General features: G+C 37.1%; 1 protein-coding gene across 1 annotated transcript; it reads left to right on the forward strand.

Moving 5' to 3' along the window:
- Positions 1 to 28: 28 nt before the first annotated feature.
- TMED5 (transmembrane p24 trafficking protein 5) lies at positions 29 to 7,937 on the forward strand. Its single transcript, XM_068689736.1, has 4 exons — positions 29 to 247; positions 1,910 to 2,007; positions 2,692 to 2,875; positions 4,995 to 7,937. The coding sequence occupies exons 1-4, from the start codon at positions 77 to 79 to the stop codon at positions 5,211 to 5,213; spliced, it is 672 nt and encodes a 223-aa protein (XP_068545837.1). The 5' UTR covers positions 29 to 76; the 3' UTR covers positions 5,214 to 7,937.
- Positions 7,938 to 13,353: the final 5,416 nt, after the last annotated feature.

Below are 13,353 nucleotides of genomic sequence, written 5' to 3' on the forward strand. Positions count from 1 at the left end.
GCGCCTGCGTCAGCGCCGCCGCCCGGGAGCGGGCGGCGCGGTGCATTGTGGGCGGGCGGGGGTGCCGGCAGCCGCCATGGGGCCGCGGGCGGTGCTGCTGGTGCTGGCGGCGGGGTGCGCCGCGCTGGGCGCCGCCGAGTTCAGCCCGTCCCTGGACAGCGACTTCACCTTCACGCTCCCCGCCGGCCGCAGGGAGTGCTTCTACCAGCCCATGCGCAAGGACGCCTCGCTGGAGCTCGAGTACCAGGTCGGGGGCGGCGGGACGGGGTGGCGCGGCACGGGGACGGCGGGGGACGAGGCTCTGGGGCTGTGCCGGGGCTCCCAGCTGCCGTCCTCTAAAACGGGAAAAAAGCAGGAATTGGGCTTCTGCGGCCGTGTGGAGCGGCAGCCTGAAAGCGTGAGCGGAACTGCTGCGCAGCGCCCGCCCTGCTCGTGCTGAGCGCCTTCATCGCCCTGAGGAGGTGTCCGAAGGCAGCCTGGTGTAACGGGGCTCCTCGGCCCCCTGCTCCTCGTTTTCCTCTTTCCCAATTAAAATGCAAAGCTGATAATCCCGCTTGTTTTCTAATTATTTTTGTTCCAAGCAGAACTGAAAAAGAATCAAAATCTGAGGTGTTCAAGCTTTTTTTACGGTCTTGTCTAACCAAAACGAGCTTAAAATAAAATTCTACTTTAAAGCGTCAATGCAAAATAATCATAGCAGACCTTTAATGTTTATTACAGAGAAAACAGATGTATTTAACGGGAAACTTATTTCTACTCAAGCATAAATTTCTTCTGCTACTATTAAAAGTAGTGATTCATCTTTCTAATTGAAATACTATCCTGAATTTCTAATGGCCAAAGCCTAGGGTCTTTGAGGTGGAGGCAAGCTGTTCTCCGGTGACATCATGCAGTAAATGCTATGCTGATAGGAAGCCTTCTTCCCATATGTTTAGGTTGTATTATAGTCCTAAAGGTGTATCACTATGTATGGTTTTCCTTCTCTCAAATGTTAGTGATTCGTCTTCCCAGCCTTTTCCTCTTTTTGGTAAGTCTCCAGCATCACTTCCAGTTGGTGTAAACTTTGCCCTCAATTTCACCAGGACTGCTGTGCTCAAGTAGCTCTCTGGAAAGCAAAGATGGAACTGAGTAATGTCATAAAAATAATGCCACTCTGCACCCGTAGCCCCCCACGCAGTCACTACCTCCCTACAGTAAAGTCTCCAACGCAATGGATGTGGTCACCCAACTGTAGCCATGTCGTAGTTAAAGCAGCACAGCTTTGTAATACTGTATATGTTTACTATGAGCCTAGAAACTAAATGCCTTCCATCCCTTCTACTTTGGGGAAATAAGAATGCCCCAGGAGAGCTTAGACCTTAAATCTGCATTAAAAGGTGAGAAGTTCTGTGGCACACCTTTAATTGGTGTAACAAGTCCAGTCCTGCCTTCTATGCTGTTAATTCACCCAACAAGGAGATCATAGGGATGATGCTGCATAGATTGTGTTCTTACGCAAATATGTACGGGTATACACATAACCTGTGTTGTGAAATTTCTTTGCAACCAGAGGACGAATACTGGTATTTGTTCATCAATGATGCGTCATAGAAATGCCAGGTTTAGCTGTCTGCTGGTACTGCAAGGCTGCCTAACCCTGTTCCGTGATGAAATTGTATGTGTTCTTAAAAACATTATGGAAATGTTCAATATAAGCCCAGGCTTGCATAATTAGATCATACTTAGTTTAAGATTTGGAATGGTTAAAATGCTCTTGGGTTGAACCAGTTTCTAATCTGTTTCAAATTAACTTGGTATGAACTCAGACAGGTTCAGATTTCAGTTCTTTCTGTGTTCCCCTACCTAAGTGTTACCTTCATCAACGTAACCACAAATTGCACTGGTTGGAGGATTTTTGTTTGTTTCACAGGTTCTAGATGGAGCAGGATTAGATGTCGATTTTCATCTACTCTCCCCAAAAGGTGAAACTTTAGTTTTTGATGAAAGAAAATCAGATGGAGTTCATACGTAAGTTTAAAATCTTTGAAGTGTTACATAAAGCATTTTTCTGATTTCTTTAGCAAATACATCTAAAATGAAGGCTGATTACTTTTTTTTTAATTATTTTTTAGTATTATAAAAGACTTTGTATTAGGACAGTTTGAGAATACCAGCTATATGTTTATAAACATCTCTTTTCATATGCATCTTGCCATGAAGTGAAGTATACTTTTATTTTAATAGTAACAGCTAATGGTCAGTGAACAAAAATAATTAGTGTGGAGTTGAAAAAAGCCTTTACATGTAATAATAAAAGATCTTTTTAGGCATATAAACATCAAAACTCAAAAGGACCCTCCTTCTCCAATCCTTTTATCAAGATCATTAAGATTAATCACTGGTATTTTACTGTAGTGTACAAGAATTCTACTCATAATATAGCTTTTTCTTAATCATTAACAATGATTCAGAATTCAAATGAAATTAAACTAAGTTGTTATCTTCATGATTTTGGTCAGCCTTTGATCAGCGGAATGGTTTTGCTATGACTAACCAATCTGTAATGTATTCTTAATTTTATATAAAAAGCTTACTCATTTTTTTTCCTAAATGCATGTTTGTCTTTCTTTAAGAAAGGTCACTTATAGAACTTGCTCTTTGAGAACCATCACAGAAAGTGTAGCTAATTTAATGATGTGCTTATATACACAGGGTGGAAACAGAAGATGGGGATTATATGTTCTGCTTTGACAACACATTCAGTACCATTTCTGAAAAGGTGATTTTCTTTGAACTGATCCTGGACAATATGGGAGAAGAAGGTCAAGATCAAGAGGACTGGAAGAAGTATGTTACAGGCACAGATCTTCTAGATATGAAACTGGAAGACATTCTGGTTAGTATTTGATATTTAATACTTCTGAATGTAAGAATATTTGGAAAAAATATGTACTGCCATTCAGTCTTGGTCTGTCACGTCATTCTGGAAACTCTTCCAGTCCCATATTTTTTTTCTACTGATACATGAAGCCTAGCAGCATGAATCTCACACTTCCACACAGAAACTTAAGAATATTTTTGGAATAGACCCCTAATCATCAAGAAAAAACTGTGTAGCCATTAAAGTCATTCCTTCTCCCATTCAGCTTCCTTTCTTCCTATTGCTAAAATTGGACATTTTTCCCTTGTAGCAATTAAATGAATATTTATACCATTAAAATATTACTTAATCCCAATGATGTTGTTAGAATCTGTATAGTTTTTTATCATATGTTTGAGAAGTACTGGTTAAGCCTCATGTTCCCATCTCTGCAGAAGTGGCTCAGCCAGCACATGGGTTAATTCTTCTCTTCTTGTTTTTATATTTTGTCTTCCCCATTTTATTTCCAAGTTTCCACCTAATAAACAGACCAGGAAGTAACCTATACTGCGCTGCAGGTTCACCCCTGCTGATGTTCTGATAACATCTGGAAGAGCAATAGTGAACCATCATTAGGGTTGCTGAACATGGTGCTACTGCTGAAGTACATGGAGAGAAGTGGATGCTATATGTTACTGGTGTGGCAGAGATACTGCACATTATGTCCCAAGGCCCTGGGCAACTGCAGGAACACTTGTCAGAGACCCCAAGCAAATAGGAGACCTACTGTCATAGCTGCTTTTCTTCTATTTTTTTCATATTTAAAGTATGCTTAAGTCAATCTGGATCCAGTCTACAGTCACAACAGCCACCGTTCAGATTTTCAGTTAAAATATGAATGGTAATGCTTGCTTAAACTGTACGCTGGCCCTGTTTGCTTTAGGGTGAAAACAGCTGCCCACTCAAAGCTTTTATTTCCTTTCATCACTAAATTATTTTTAGATTTCTCTAGAAGCAGAACATTATTTGGTGCTCCTGGAGCACTGCTAGTGTTTGTTACAATGCAGAAAAAGTTTGTTTGCTGTTAACTATTTACATCAGATCTGTGTATCTACTAAAGACAAAAAAATAGCATCCACAAAGACTGAAGACTTGTAAAAAATAAAATAAAATTGTATCCTATTCCTTGCAGCAAGCAAAACGCAGATTTTTAAACATTAGAACAAAGTGTTAAAGATGACAGATCTTTTACATGTCTATGGTATATTTTTTACTAGGTACAGTCAAACACTAAATCTGATAAGCCAGCCAGATCTTCTTTAAACCAGTAGTCAGAACAATTATAGAAAATAATTATTGTAGGGGAAATTGTGAAGAAAATCCCTCTTGCAATAATCACAAAAAAAAAAATAGGTGAATTTGAGTTACTTATGTAGATACAAATATGTCTTCCAGAAGGAAAAAAGGCAGGGCATGTCTTTATTTGAGGGCTTTACAGATCTTATAATTTTTGTAATGTTAGTACTAGTGTTTGATGTCATTGTTCCCTTAGTCAAGTCATGGCATTACTTGCAAGTTCAATGAGGACTTTAATAAATACTGAGTACTACCGTGAAAGCACAAAACAGAATACGGGAATATAACATTACTGTACATTTTTTCTTCTACAGCTATAATCTTGATAGTAGGTTGCATTAAAAAGTACCTTGAGTTGATTATCTAGCAGAAAAACTTACATTTGTCTTCTAGTACATCACTTATTTTAAGACTAATCCATTAGAGGTAATTGCTTTTTACTTTTCCGAGTACCTGGAATCACATTGCCCTAAGATACAACTGAATATTAAAAATTCATCTTAGGTTTGATTTCCCTCCCACATCCCTATCCTCCCGTGAAAAGGAAAGACAATCATTGCTCTATGATGATTCTATGATATTGCTATATAACCTTAATGCTACTTTAATTCAGCCTTTTTAATGACATGTAACAGGCTAGATAAATTAATGAAAAACCTGTGAACAGGTATGCATTTTAAAATGAAGTTAACTGTCTACTTGGCAAGAACTTAAAAGTAGTAATACAGTTTCAGTATTTGTTGCAAGCTATTAAGTGTTATTTTTTCTCTTCTAAATATATTCTTTTCTTACTTACTAGGAATCCATCAACAGTGTCAAAGCCAGATTAAGCAAAAGCGTCCAGATTCAGACCCTGCTCAGAGCATTTGAAGCTCGTGACCGAAATATACAAGAAAGCAACTTTGACAGAGTGAATTTTTGGTCCATGGTCAACTTGGGAGTAATGGTGGTGGTATCAGCTGTTCAGGTTTACATGCTGAAAAATCTTTTTGAAGACAAGAGAAAAAGTAGAACTTAATATTCAGTATGGCTATAACAGTGTAACAGGTGGCAGGGGAATGAGGGCAAAAACTTCTACAGGAAAGAAAACGTTTTTCAGATTCCTTTAAACTTGCAATAGACACATCAGATTTTCAGTTCTTATGTGTTAGTGTTTTTTATCACAAACAGAGTATCTTGCCCACTGCTTTTCCATTTTTTTGCAACTACTATTAACAAACATTTTTAATGCTTGTAACAATTGTTAATGATCATTGATGACCAGCTTATGAGCAAGCAGTGCGGCAGTATGCTTGGTGCATACGCAAAGTAATGTTCATACTGTTGTTTGTCTTTTTTTCAAATTCACAGAACTTAAACCCAGTGTTACAGTTACTATTTTATTTGCTGGTGAACAGTGAGTGAATTTACATATGTGCCTAAGCATTTATGGAATTGGGACCCACAGGATTAGTCTGGTGTTGCTGTTATTTATTTTCAAAATTACGTGTCTTAAGAAGTCCTTAGCTTGTAGTGTACAGCATCATGGAGAAACACTGGGCTAACATTGTGAGAATAGAAAGAAATTTTTTATTTTAATATATAGATGACTAACATCAGCACTTTAAAAGAAAAAAAGCACTGTCTGTGAAATTGAGGTGATGTTGAACAGAACTGGAGAAAATAGATGCCATTCCTGTTCATAAATCTTGTTTCTGACAGCTGTACAACCCTATTTTTCTTTTTGGCTGTTACATAAGATTCAGGAAACAAGTGACTATAGGGTATACAGATCAAAGCACACACACAGAAGAATAGTTTGTGAAGGCTATGCAATAGTAACCTCATGTAATAGGTAGCTTCTGAAGAAGTTCTTTCTCATGTTATTCTTTCCCTTTTATAAGGGGGGGGGGGGGGGTGTGTATCCTAGTATGTGAAAAAATTACCTTAACGTTATTTTTGTAGTCTCAAAATCACCTTTACTTACCTATTTCTTTTATTAGTTTTTGTCTACTACATGTCTATGACTAATGCAGCAGTTAAGTGACTTACAGGCATCAAAAACCAAAGCTCTTCAACTAAACTTTTCCCTTTTGCTCACCCTAACAAGTCTTTTAGGTGGGTAAGTACACTCAGATCACATAAGCAGCATTTGTGTATCTAGCTATTTATATGAAAAGGCATGAATTAAGTGAGCTTCAAAGTACAGGCTTCAAATTTTAGTATCAAATGAACGTGCCCTATGACTCAACTAAGGCAAAGCCATCCTCAAATCATTAATGTGTAATTTCCAGATTAAATGGCTTTTAATGGCGTAGTAAGATTATGAAGAACTTCTGGTTAAAATCCCTATGAGAGTTTTGTGTTTTTCAATGTGACAAGTCACAGTAATTTCCTGTATGAATGTGTTAAAATATTTCATCACAAAAGTCTCTAAATGACAGCGTATGTGTGAAAAGCAAAATTGCAACTTTGAGACTTTCTGTGAATTAAGCTGTTATATGGAAATAAGACAGGGTCACTATGTGAATGAAGAAATGCTGATACGGTCTTACTAGCAAGGGCTACAGTACACAAACAGTGCTTCAACTTCAGACAGTGGGACCTAGCAATAGTATTTCTAAATAGTTTTTATAAGCAGAAGTATTATTCCTTACAAAACCTGTTATAGAGGACTGCGAAGTATGCTGAGCTACTTTTTCCTTCTGCAAATCTATGGCTGAGATAAAATTGTTTATCTTCAGGTTCTGCATGTCTTTTTTCCACATTACATCCTGAATGAGAAAGCTCACTCCTGTGATCAGAACATAGTCTAGGAAACATTGATTCTTTCTGCTGGAATAGCAAGTGATATTTTCCTGTTACTACCCCAGTACATCTCCCAGTACCAATATACTGCGTAGCTACATCCAGACATAAGCTGAAGCTCCCTGGAATTGGCTTCCAAATTTTTGATCCAGTCCCTTCAGGGCAAGCAAATCAAGATTCTTAGGTCTCAGTCCCTTTTGCTACAAGAAAGAGATCTCTCTTTGTTTCCATCACTCAAAATGTGATCCTACAAAACATCTGCAAAATGCTGGTACAGCTCTGAAGCTGTGACCAAAATATCTACCTCTTATACCAAAGCTACTGGATTCGAGCTGTCAGCTTAGACCTCCAAGAGAAATTCTGCTGCCTTTTTCAAGGACACCTCAAAGAGTTAGGTTTGCCAACAATTCTGCTGTGCTTCTCTGACAAAGGTTATACTTTCACTAGCAAAACAACCACTCATCTTTTTTGTCTAGTGTATTCGCTTAAGCTGCTCATGAAAGGAGACTTCTCTGGTAAGACAAAATTGAACTGCAGCAGTTTCTCACAGACAGTCAGAGACACAACAGTCTCTGGTAGAAGGAAAATAATGCAACAATTGTCAGTTCATCTGAAAAATTGTTTTGTGACTAAGCTTTTGCTGTATTTTCTCCCCATTCAAGACTTGCTTTAGAAAACTAAACAGGGAAAAACCAACTGTGCTTTGATAGTGGCAGCTGGGACGCTTATCATAGGTGAAGGATTTGGCATTTAAATGTGCCATTAAATAAAATTTTGTTTGGATTTTGAAGACTAGATTGCTTTTGATTGTATAAAATTTACAGACGACAATATCAATCTATAATTTTTTTCTTAATGGACTTTTTATTCAGAATTAAGTTCTAAGACTTGAAAACATTGAATAAAAATATGCAATACCCTGAGATTTTCAATAAAGTTTATTTCAATAAATTAAGTTTAAACCTGTCTTAAAAATATCCCTTATTGCACATGCAGTTTACTACACCAACCCAAAACTGAGTAGCCTCCATGCAGGCAATGAGGTTAGGAACAATTCTGGGAAGGACAGCAGAGGCTGTCTTGTGCAAAACCATAGTAGAGGTCAGGAATACTACTGAGAGCAGTAATGAATAAAATGTTTAACAGTAATTAGAGTTACTCCTTGGTATGGTGCTTCTGCAAAGTACAAGGCAGCATTCACTTATTGCAGTAACTGAATTGCAGTATTACATTTATTCATCCAGATCCTGATTGCATTGTAAACGATGAATCCATGCCAAAAGAAATAACCACTGAACTTCTGTTATTTTTCCCTCATCCTGGGTATGAAAGAATGCAGAAATATTGTGACATTCCCAGCTAGAAATCCGTATTTAACAAGGCATTCTCTGTCTTCCAAAAGGAGCAACATAGTGTTCACCCCCTCTGGTGTGGAAGGCCTGCCTTAGCATTGTTCTTCCACAAGAGAAGCTTTTCTCCATCTGCTAAAGTAATTCCTTAAAATTTAAGACTATGTATATTTTAAAATTTCACCAGGACCTACCAATTCAAAATGTACTGTTATAATTTATGATAGAATAAACTAGTTCATTACTCAAGGTTTCTCTAAACTGAAAATTAGCAAATACCATAGGTAAGAAAATCTTGTGCAACAACGTATTTGAGAAAGATGAAGAACGTACCTTTCATTGATAGAAGTGATTTTAATCATGTGTGGTTGTTTTTTGCTGTTGTCAGTTTTATTTTTATTAACAGTGATAATTAGAATGATTACTGTCATAAATGAAAAAAAATGACAAAGATAGTCTTGGTGAAAGACTTTCAGTTAAAAGTAAAACCTTATATTTGTATGTCGTTGAGAAAAGTCATGAGGCATAATCTACTTCAAATAATTAAATGAACCAAGTCTTAAGAATTCACAAAGCAGTAAAATTACAGCAACCTTCTGGTAGAATGCATTTAAAGGGAGGCAAGCCAATTTTAAGTATTAGCATTACTAATGGAAAGTGACCAAGGCATGTCAAGGAAATATAAAAAAGTCTAACAACTTGCTTCCTCCACAGCAGTACTCTATCACAAAAACTCACTGCTCATATAGGACGAATGCTAGTACAGAAGTGAATAAGCACCACATTCATAAATTACAGCGGATCAAAAGCTGTAGGCCTTGCCTTAGGGAATGGTTTTGTTTTCAAAACCTATTTACTTAAGGCAACTATTTTAACACAGGTGAAAATGTATAGTGAATGTTAATAGTAAACATACCTATACTGCTGAAGCTTCATCAGAAGCTTTTGAATTACATCATCTTCTCTCATGCTATGAATTGCTATACGTGAGGATAGCTAGTAAGACTTGAAAACCCAAGCAGCTCACAAGTCCCTTTCTTCCATTTCTGGAAACAAGATACCCTTCTTCACTGTCCATCTGCTACCTGCCAAATTGGAATACAGGTGTGTAAGGAAGAGAGAGTTGCCAAGAGAAGAGCTATAAAAGTGCATTATCTATAGTCTCTATTTCAAACTAAACGTTAAAGAATTAGAAAATACTTTATGTCAAGTCAAGGTCATTTTTGTTATGCTTGAGGATTTTAGGGAGTGGTGAAACTCCAAGTAAAAGATCCCATGACTGTTCACTCACAGTTCTATCAATCCTAGCCCCAAACAATTAATGAGAAGACTTGATTACATTTTCTGAAGAGACAGCAGGCACCCAAACACCCTCCAAGCCCTGAGGATGCTTCATCCATTATTCATTTATGCCGTCTCTCCTGAAAGCATTCTTGCCACTGACTTCTCTTGCACAAGATGACAAGACACAGGGAAGAAGGAAGTAGGCTCAGGTGCCATTGGTGCACTTACCTCTCAGTGACTGCAGGGCATGTGAGCACATACAATACCTGGGCTTATTATCACAAGCAGAGAAGAAAAAGCATGGGAGGAGAGAAGGCAAGGACCTCCTTTTATATGTATATATAGTCCTTCAAACGCTGTCTTTTTAATCAGGATTTCACAGCCCACTTAAAAACTTTCTTAGAAATAATAAAGTCTCTATTAAATACAATTCAAGTTGTTTCTCATTGCCTTTCCACGATGTGTGTATTTGTACACAAATGTATACATGTACACTTTTCTGCAAGAAGCCAGCTATCCTCCCTAATAAGTGTCAGCAAGGACAATTCCAAGTGTGTTTTTGTAGAAAAAGCATCACTTTCCCTAACTCAGAAACTTACTTGATCAATTCTTAGTTCCACCTTTTATTTCCCCCCCTTTTCTGGGGGGGGCTCATTTTTCCTCCTCCTTTCACTACAAATATATTCAGGCATCCTAAAACCTGAAAACATTTGCAACTGTTTATTCATTACTTACTTTTCCCTGAATTTCCAACTATTGTGTATAACCTCTAGAATTTCATGCAACCAATTTGTCAGATTATGAATACCAAGCTACAGCAAGCAGGTGAGAACACAAAACAGGCAGCTTATGACATTCTCAGTAACGTTCATGAATGAGGAATAAGTATATGTAGTATAGTTATCACTGCCAAGTTGGGTGTTGAATGAATGCAGTAATAGCAACAGTTTTGAGTATTCATTAGCACATGACAGAGCACAAATGAAGTACTTCAAAATGGTGTTTACAAAAGAGCAGACTATTTATGTCAAGATAAAAACATTAATTAGCTTCTTGCTGTCAAGCAGGTTTTGCAGAAATATATAAAATATAAACGAGCTTATTTGAGCAATCCTGCAAATTTCCAGATTGCAAGTTAATGCTACTGCACTGGACATTAAGTATTTCAAGAGAAGACAAGGAAACCAAATCCACATAATAGTCAATCAATGTCAAACACAAAATTGGCTCAAAATGGAAAATACAGAATATTGTCAAACTAAGAAGCTAGAAATAAGTTACAACAATTGAAAAATTCTCACTGGTAAATTCGTATCAGTGAATAGATTAGAACAAAGATATGTAAAAACTGTATGAGCTACAGCTGTATTTGATAAAAAACAACTTGATCTGATGGTATATGGGTCTCAACAAAGGAACATGACAAAAAGTAGCAGAGATGAACTAGCTGAGAGGAACATTAGCATCTAATACTCTTTTCTGTTCTGCGTTTGTGAATTACCAAACCACTACTCTATCACAGACAAAAGGTGGCATTTTTCAATGTATGGCAGGAGTGATCTGAAATGAATACTAGAAATGAATGAATAACGAGTTAAAAACAGAATATGAAGAATGCACTGGACACTGCTAAAACAGATATAAACCATAAGAGTTTGACTAAAATGCCACAGTACAAAACCCCGTTTCATAGCTGCTGAAGGATGGAAGTAAAAGAATAGCAAAAGCAGTGAATTGCAAGCTCATTCTCATGCTGTGCACAGCTTCTTTTTCTACTCATCTTCTGCTTTTCTAATCGCACTAGTATTGTCTTTTTCAGAAAATGGCCACTCCCCTTTGAACTTTCTTTAGGGAATTCAAAGGACTCTCTCTTCTTTATATCCCATCTATAAATGATTCAATTTATTATAAAAAAATCAACTTTCCAATGAACCTAAGTTTGACAATTCAATTTTTTTTTCTCTGACTAAACTAGGATCTCAACAGACCTGACACCTCCACACAGGTGAGGTGTTTAGGCGTCAGTTCCACATTGAACTGAAAAGTGAGTTTGAAGCCTGAAAAATGTTACCTGCATAGCATTTGCAAGATCCAGCCTCTTCCCTCCTTGCACAGAACCGATGCTCCTGTCCAGTTCATCCTTATCGCTGTGTTCTTACTATTGCTCCATCTCCGGTCTTGGTATGTTCCTTCTGAATTCACCAATTTCCTTTTAAAATACAACACTAAAGATCACTTTAGTAGGATGTATCAAATACTTGACCATTTTTCTATTTATCCACTTATCTCTCCTGCTCCCATGAAAAACTGCTTTTCTTCACCTTCAAGACCACATTTGAATTATTTGTCATCTTTCATGTTAAATGACAATTTTAACATTCATTTTTATATACCATAATGAAAGATCTTTCAGAATTACTTTGTAATCTCACTCAAAATGACTGTCATGCATAGAAAAGCATAGAATATTCCTCTTCAAGAAAAAGAGGAAAGAAAATTCCTCAAGTTTTTGTTGTGAACAATGATTTGACAAGTAGTTTGCTATGATGTTTATTTCACATTTCTGACCAGCAATGTGCCATTATTTCTTTGCTGTCTTGTTTATTTATCTGATGCCTACATTTTTTTGAACGGTCTCTAAACAGAGTTCACCTACCTAAATACCACAGTAATACAAATAATATATAATGGAAAAATATCAAATCTGGTACATAAGGAAACGGCTCTAAATCAGTGACCACAACATAGCTGAATTACATATATTTACACACATGCATACATAAAATGATCAAGTCGTACTAAAATGAAATCACTATGTACAGCAACATTTGTATTTGTTGTTAAGAAACTCCATTACCACATACAGCAAAATTCACACAAAGGGCGTGAAAGGCATTTGTACTACTCTAGCCATAGCTTCAGCAGCACCATTGCAGCATTTTCCAGTACATGACATTTTTCACAGAGCATCCCTCAAGTACAGCTCAAACTCTAGTTAGTGTCTATGCGCAGGGCAAATGTCTCTAGGACGGTAACAGGCAAGTCAGAGACAGAGGAATGATGGATGGGAGGAAGCCACCAAGTATGTATTTCACAAGAATACAGAATCAAAACTCATTCTTCTCTCTCAGAAAATACACACATTTAATGTTTGTCTTTAATTCTAAGAAAAAAGCAATTCCAAAAATACAAACTGAACATCAGAGTCAAGTCAACCATCATAATAAAATGAAACAATGACATTCACAATAGTTAAGTCTATGGACAGCTTAAGTTTGACAAATATTCCCCTTCCCCTCTCCCCCAGCTAAAGTCCTGAAGTACATTCCAATATTTATCCTCAAATGAAACTTTACTGAAAATACTGCTGGTGTTCAGTTAGAATTAAAGGACTTGAATTAAGTGAAATAATAAGACAGATACAGATGGTGTAAGTAAGGTTACAAAGGCTTTACATTTTGCATTATCCCAAGATATAAACATTCAAAAAATTAACATGAAGTTGCTGTGTTATCAAAATATTGCAGCTACAGGCAAGGCAACATTAAATTAATAGCTGAGGGTGTGAGGAAAAAAAAACATTTTAGTAAAGGTAAACAGACGTGGCAATTTTTGATTAGCAATTTTTTATAAAGCTAATATTACCCAGCCAGCCATAACCCAAGCACAGGATAAAAACCTTTCTCTGCTTCCTTTGGCTATAAGGTGACAGGGAAAAAAAACAGATCACCTTTTTAA

This window comes from Anas acuta, chromosome 8, assembly GCF_963932015.1.
Source record: "Anas acuta chromosome 8, bAnaAcu1.1, whole genome shotgun sequence".
Taxonomy (NCBI): domain Eukaryota; kingdom Metazoa; phylum Chordata; class Aves; order Anseriformes; family Anatidae; genus Anas; species Anas acuta.

Coding starts and splice junctions, on each gene's coding strand:
- TMED5 (XM_068689736.1), top strand. CDS start 77: ATGGGGCCGCGGGCGGTGCTGCTGGTGCTGGCGGCGGGGTGCGCCGCG. Junction 248..1,909: donor CGCTGGAGCTCGAGTACCAG/GTCGGGGGCGGC, acceptor TTTGTTTCACAG/GTTCTAGATGGAGCAGGATT. Junction 2,008..2,691: donor AAATCAGATGGAGTTCATAC/GTAAGTTTAAAA, acceptor TTATATACACAG/GGTGGAAACAGAAGATGGGG.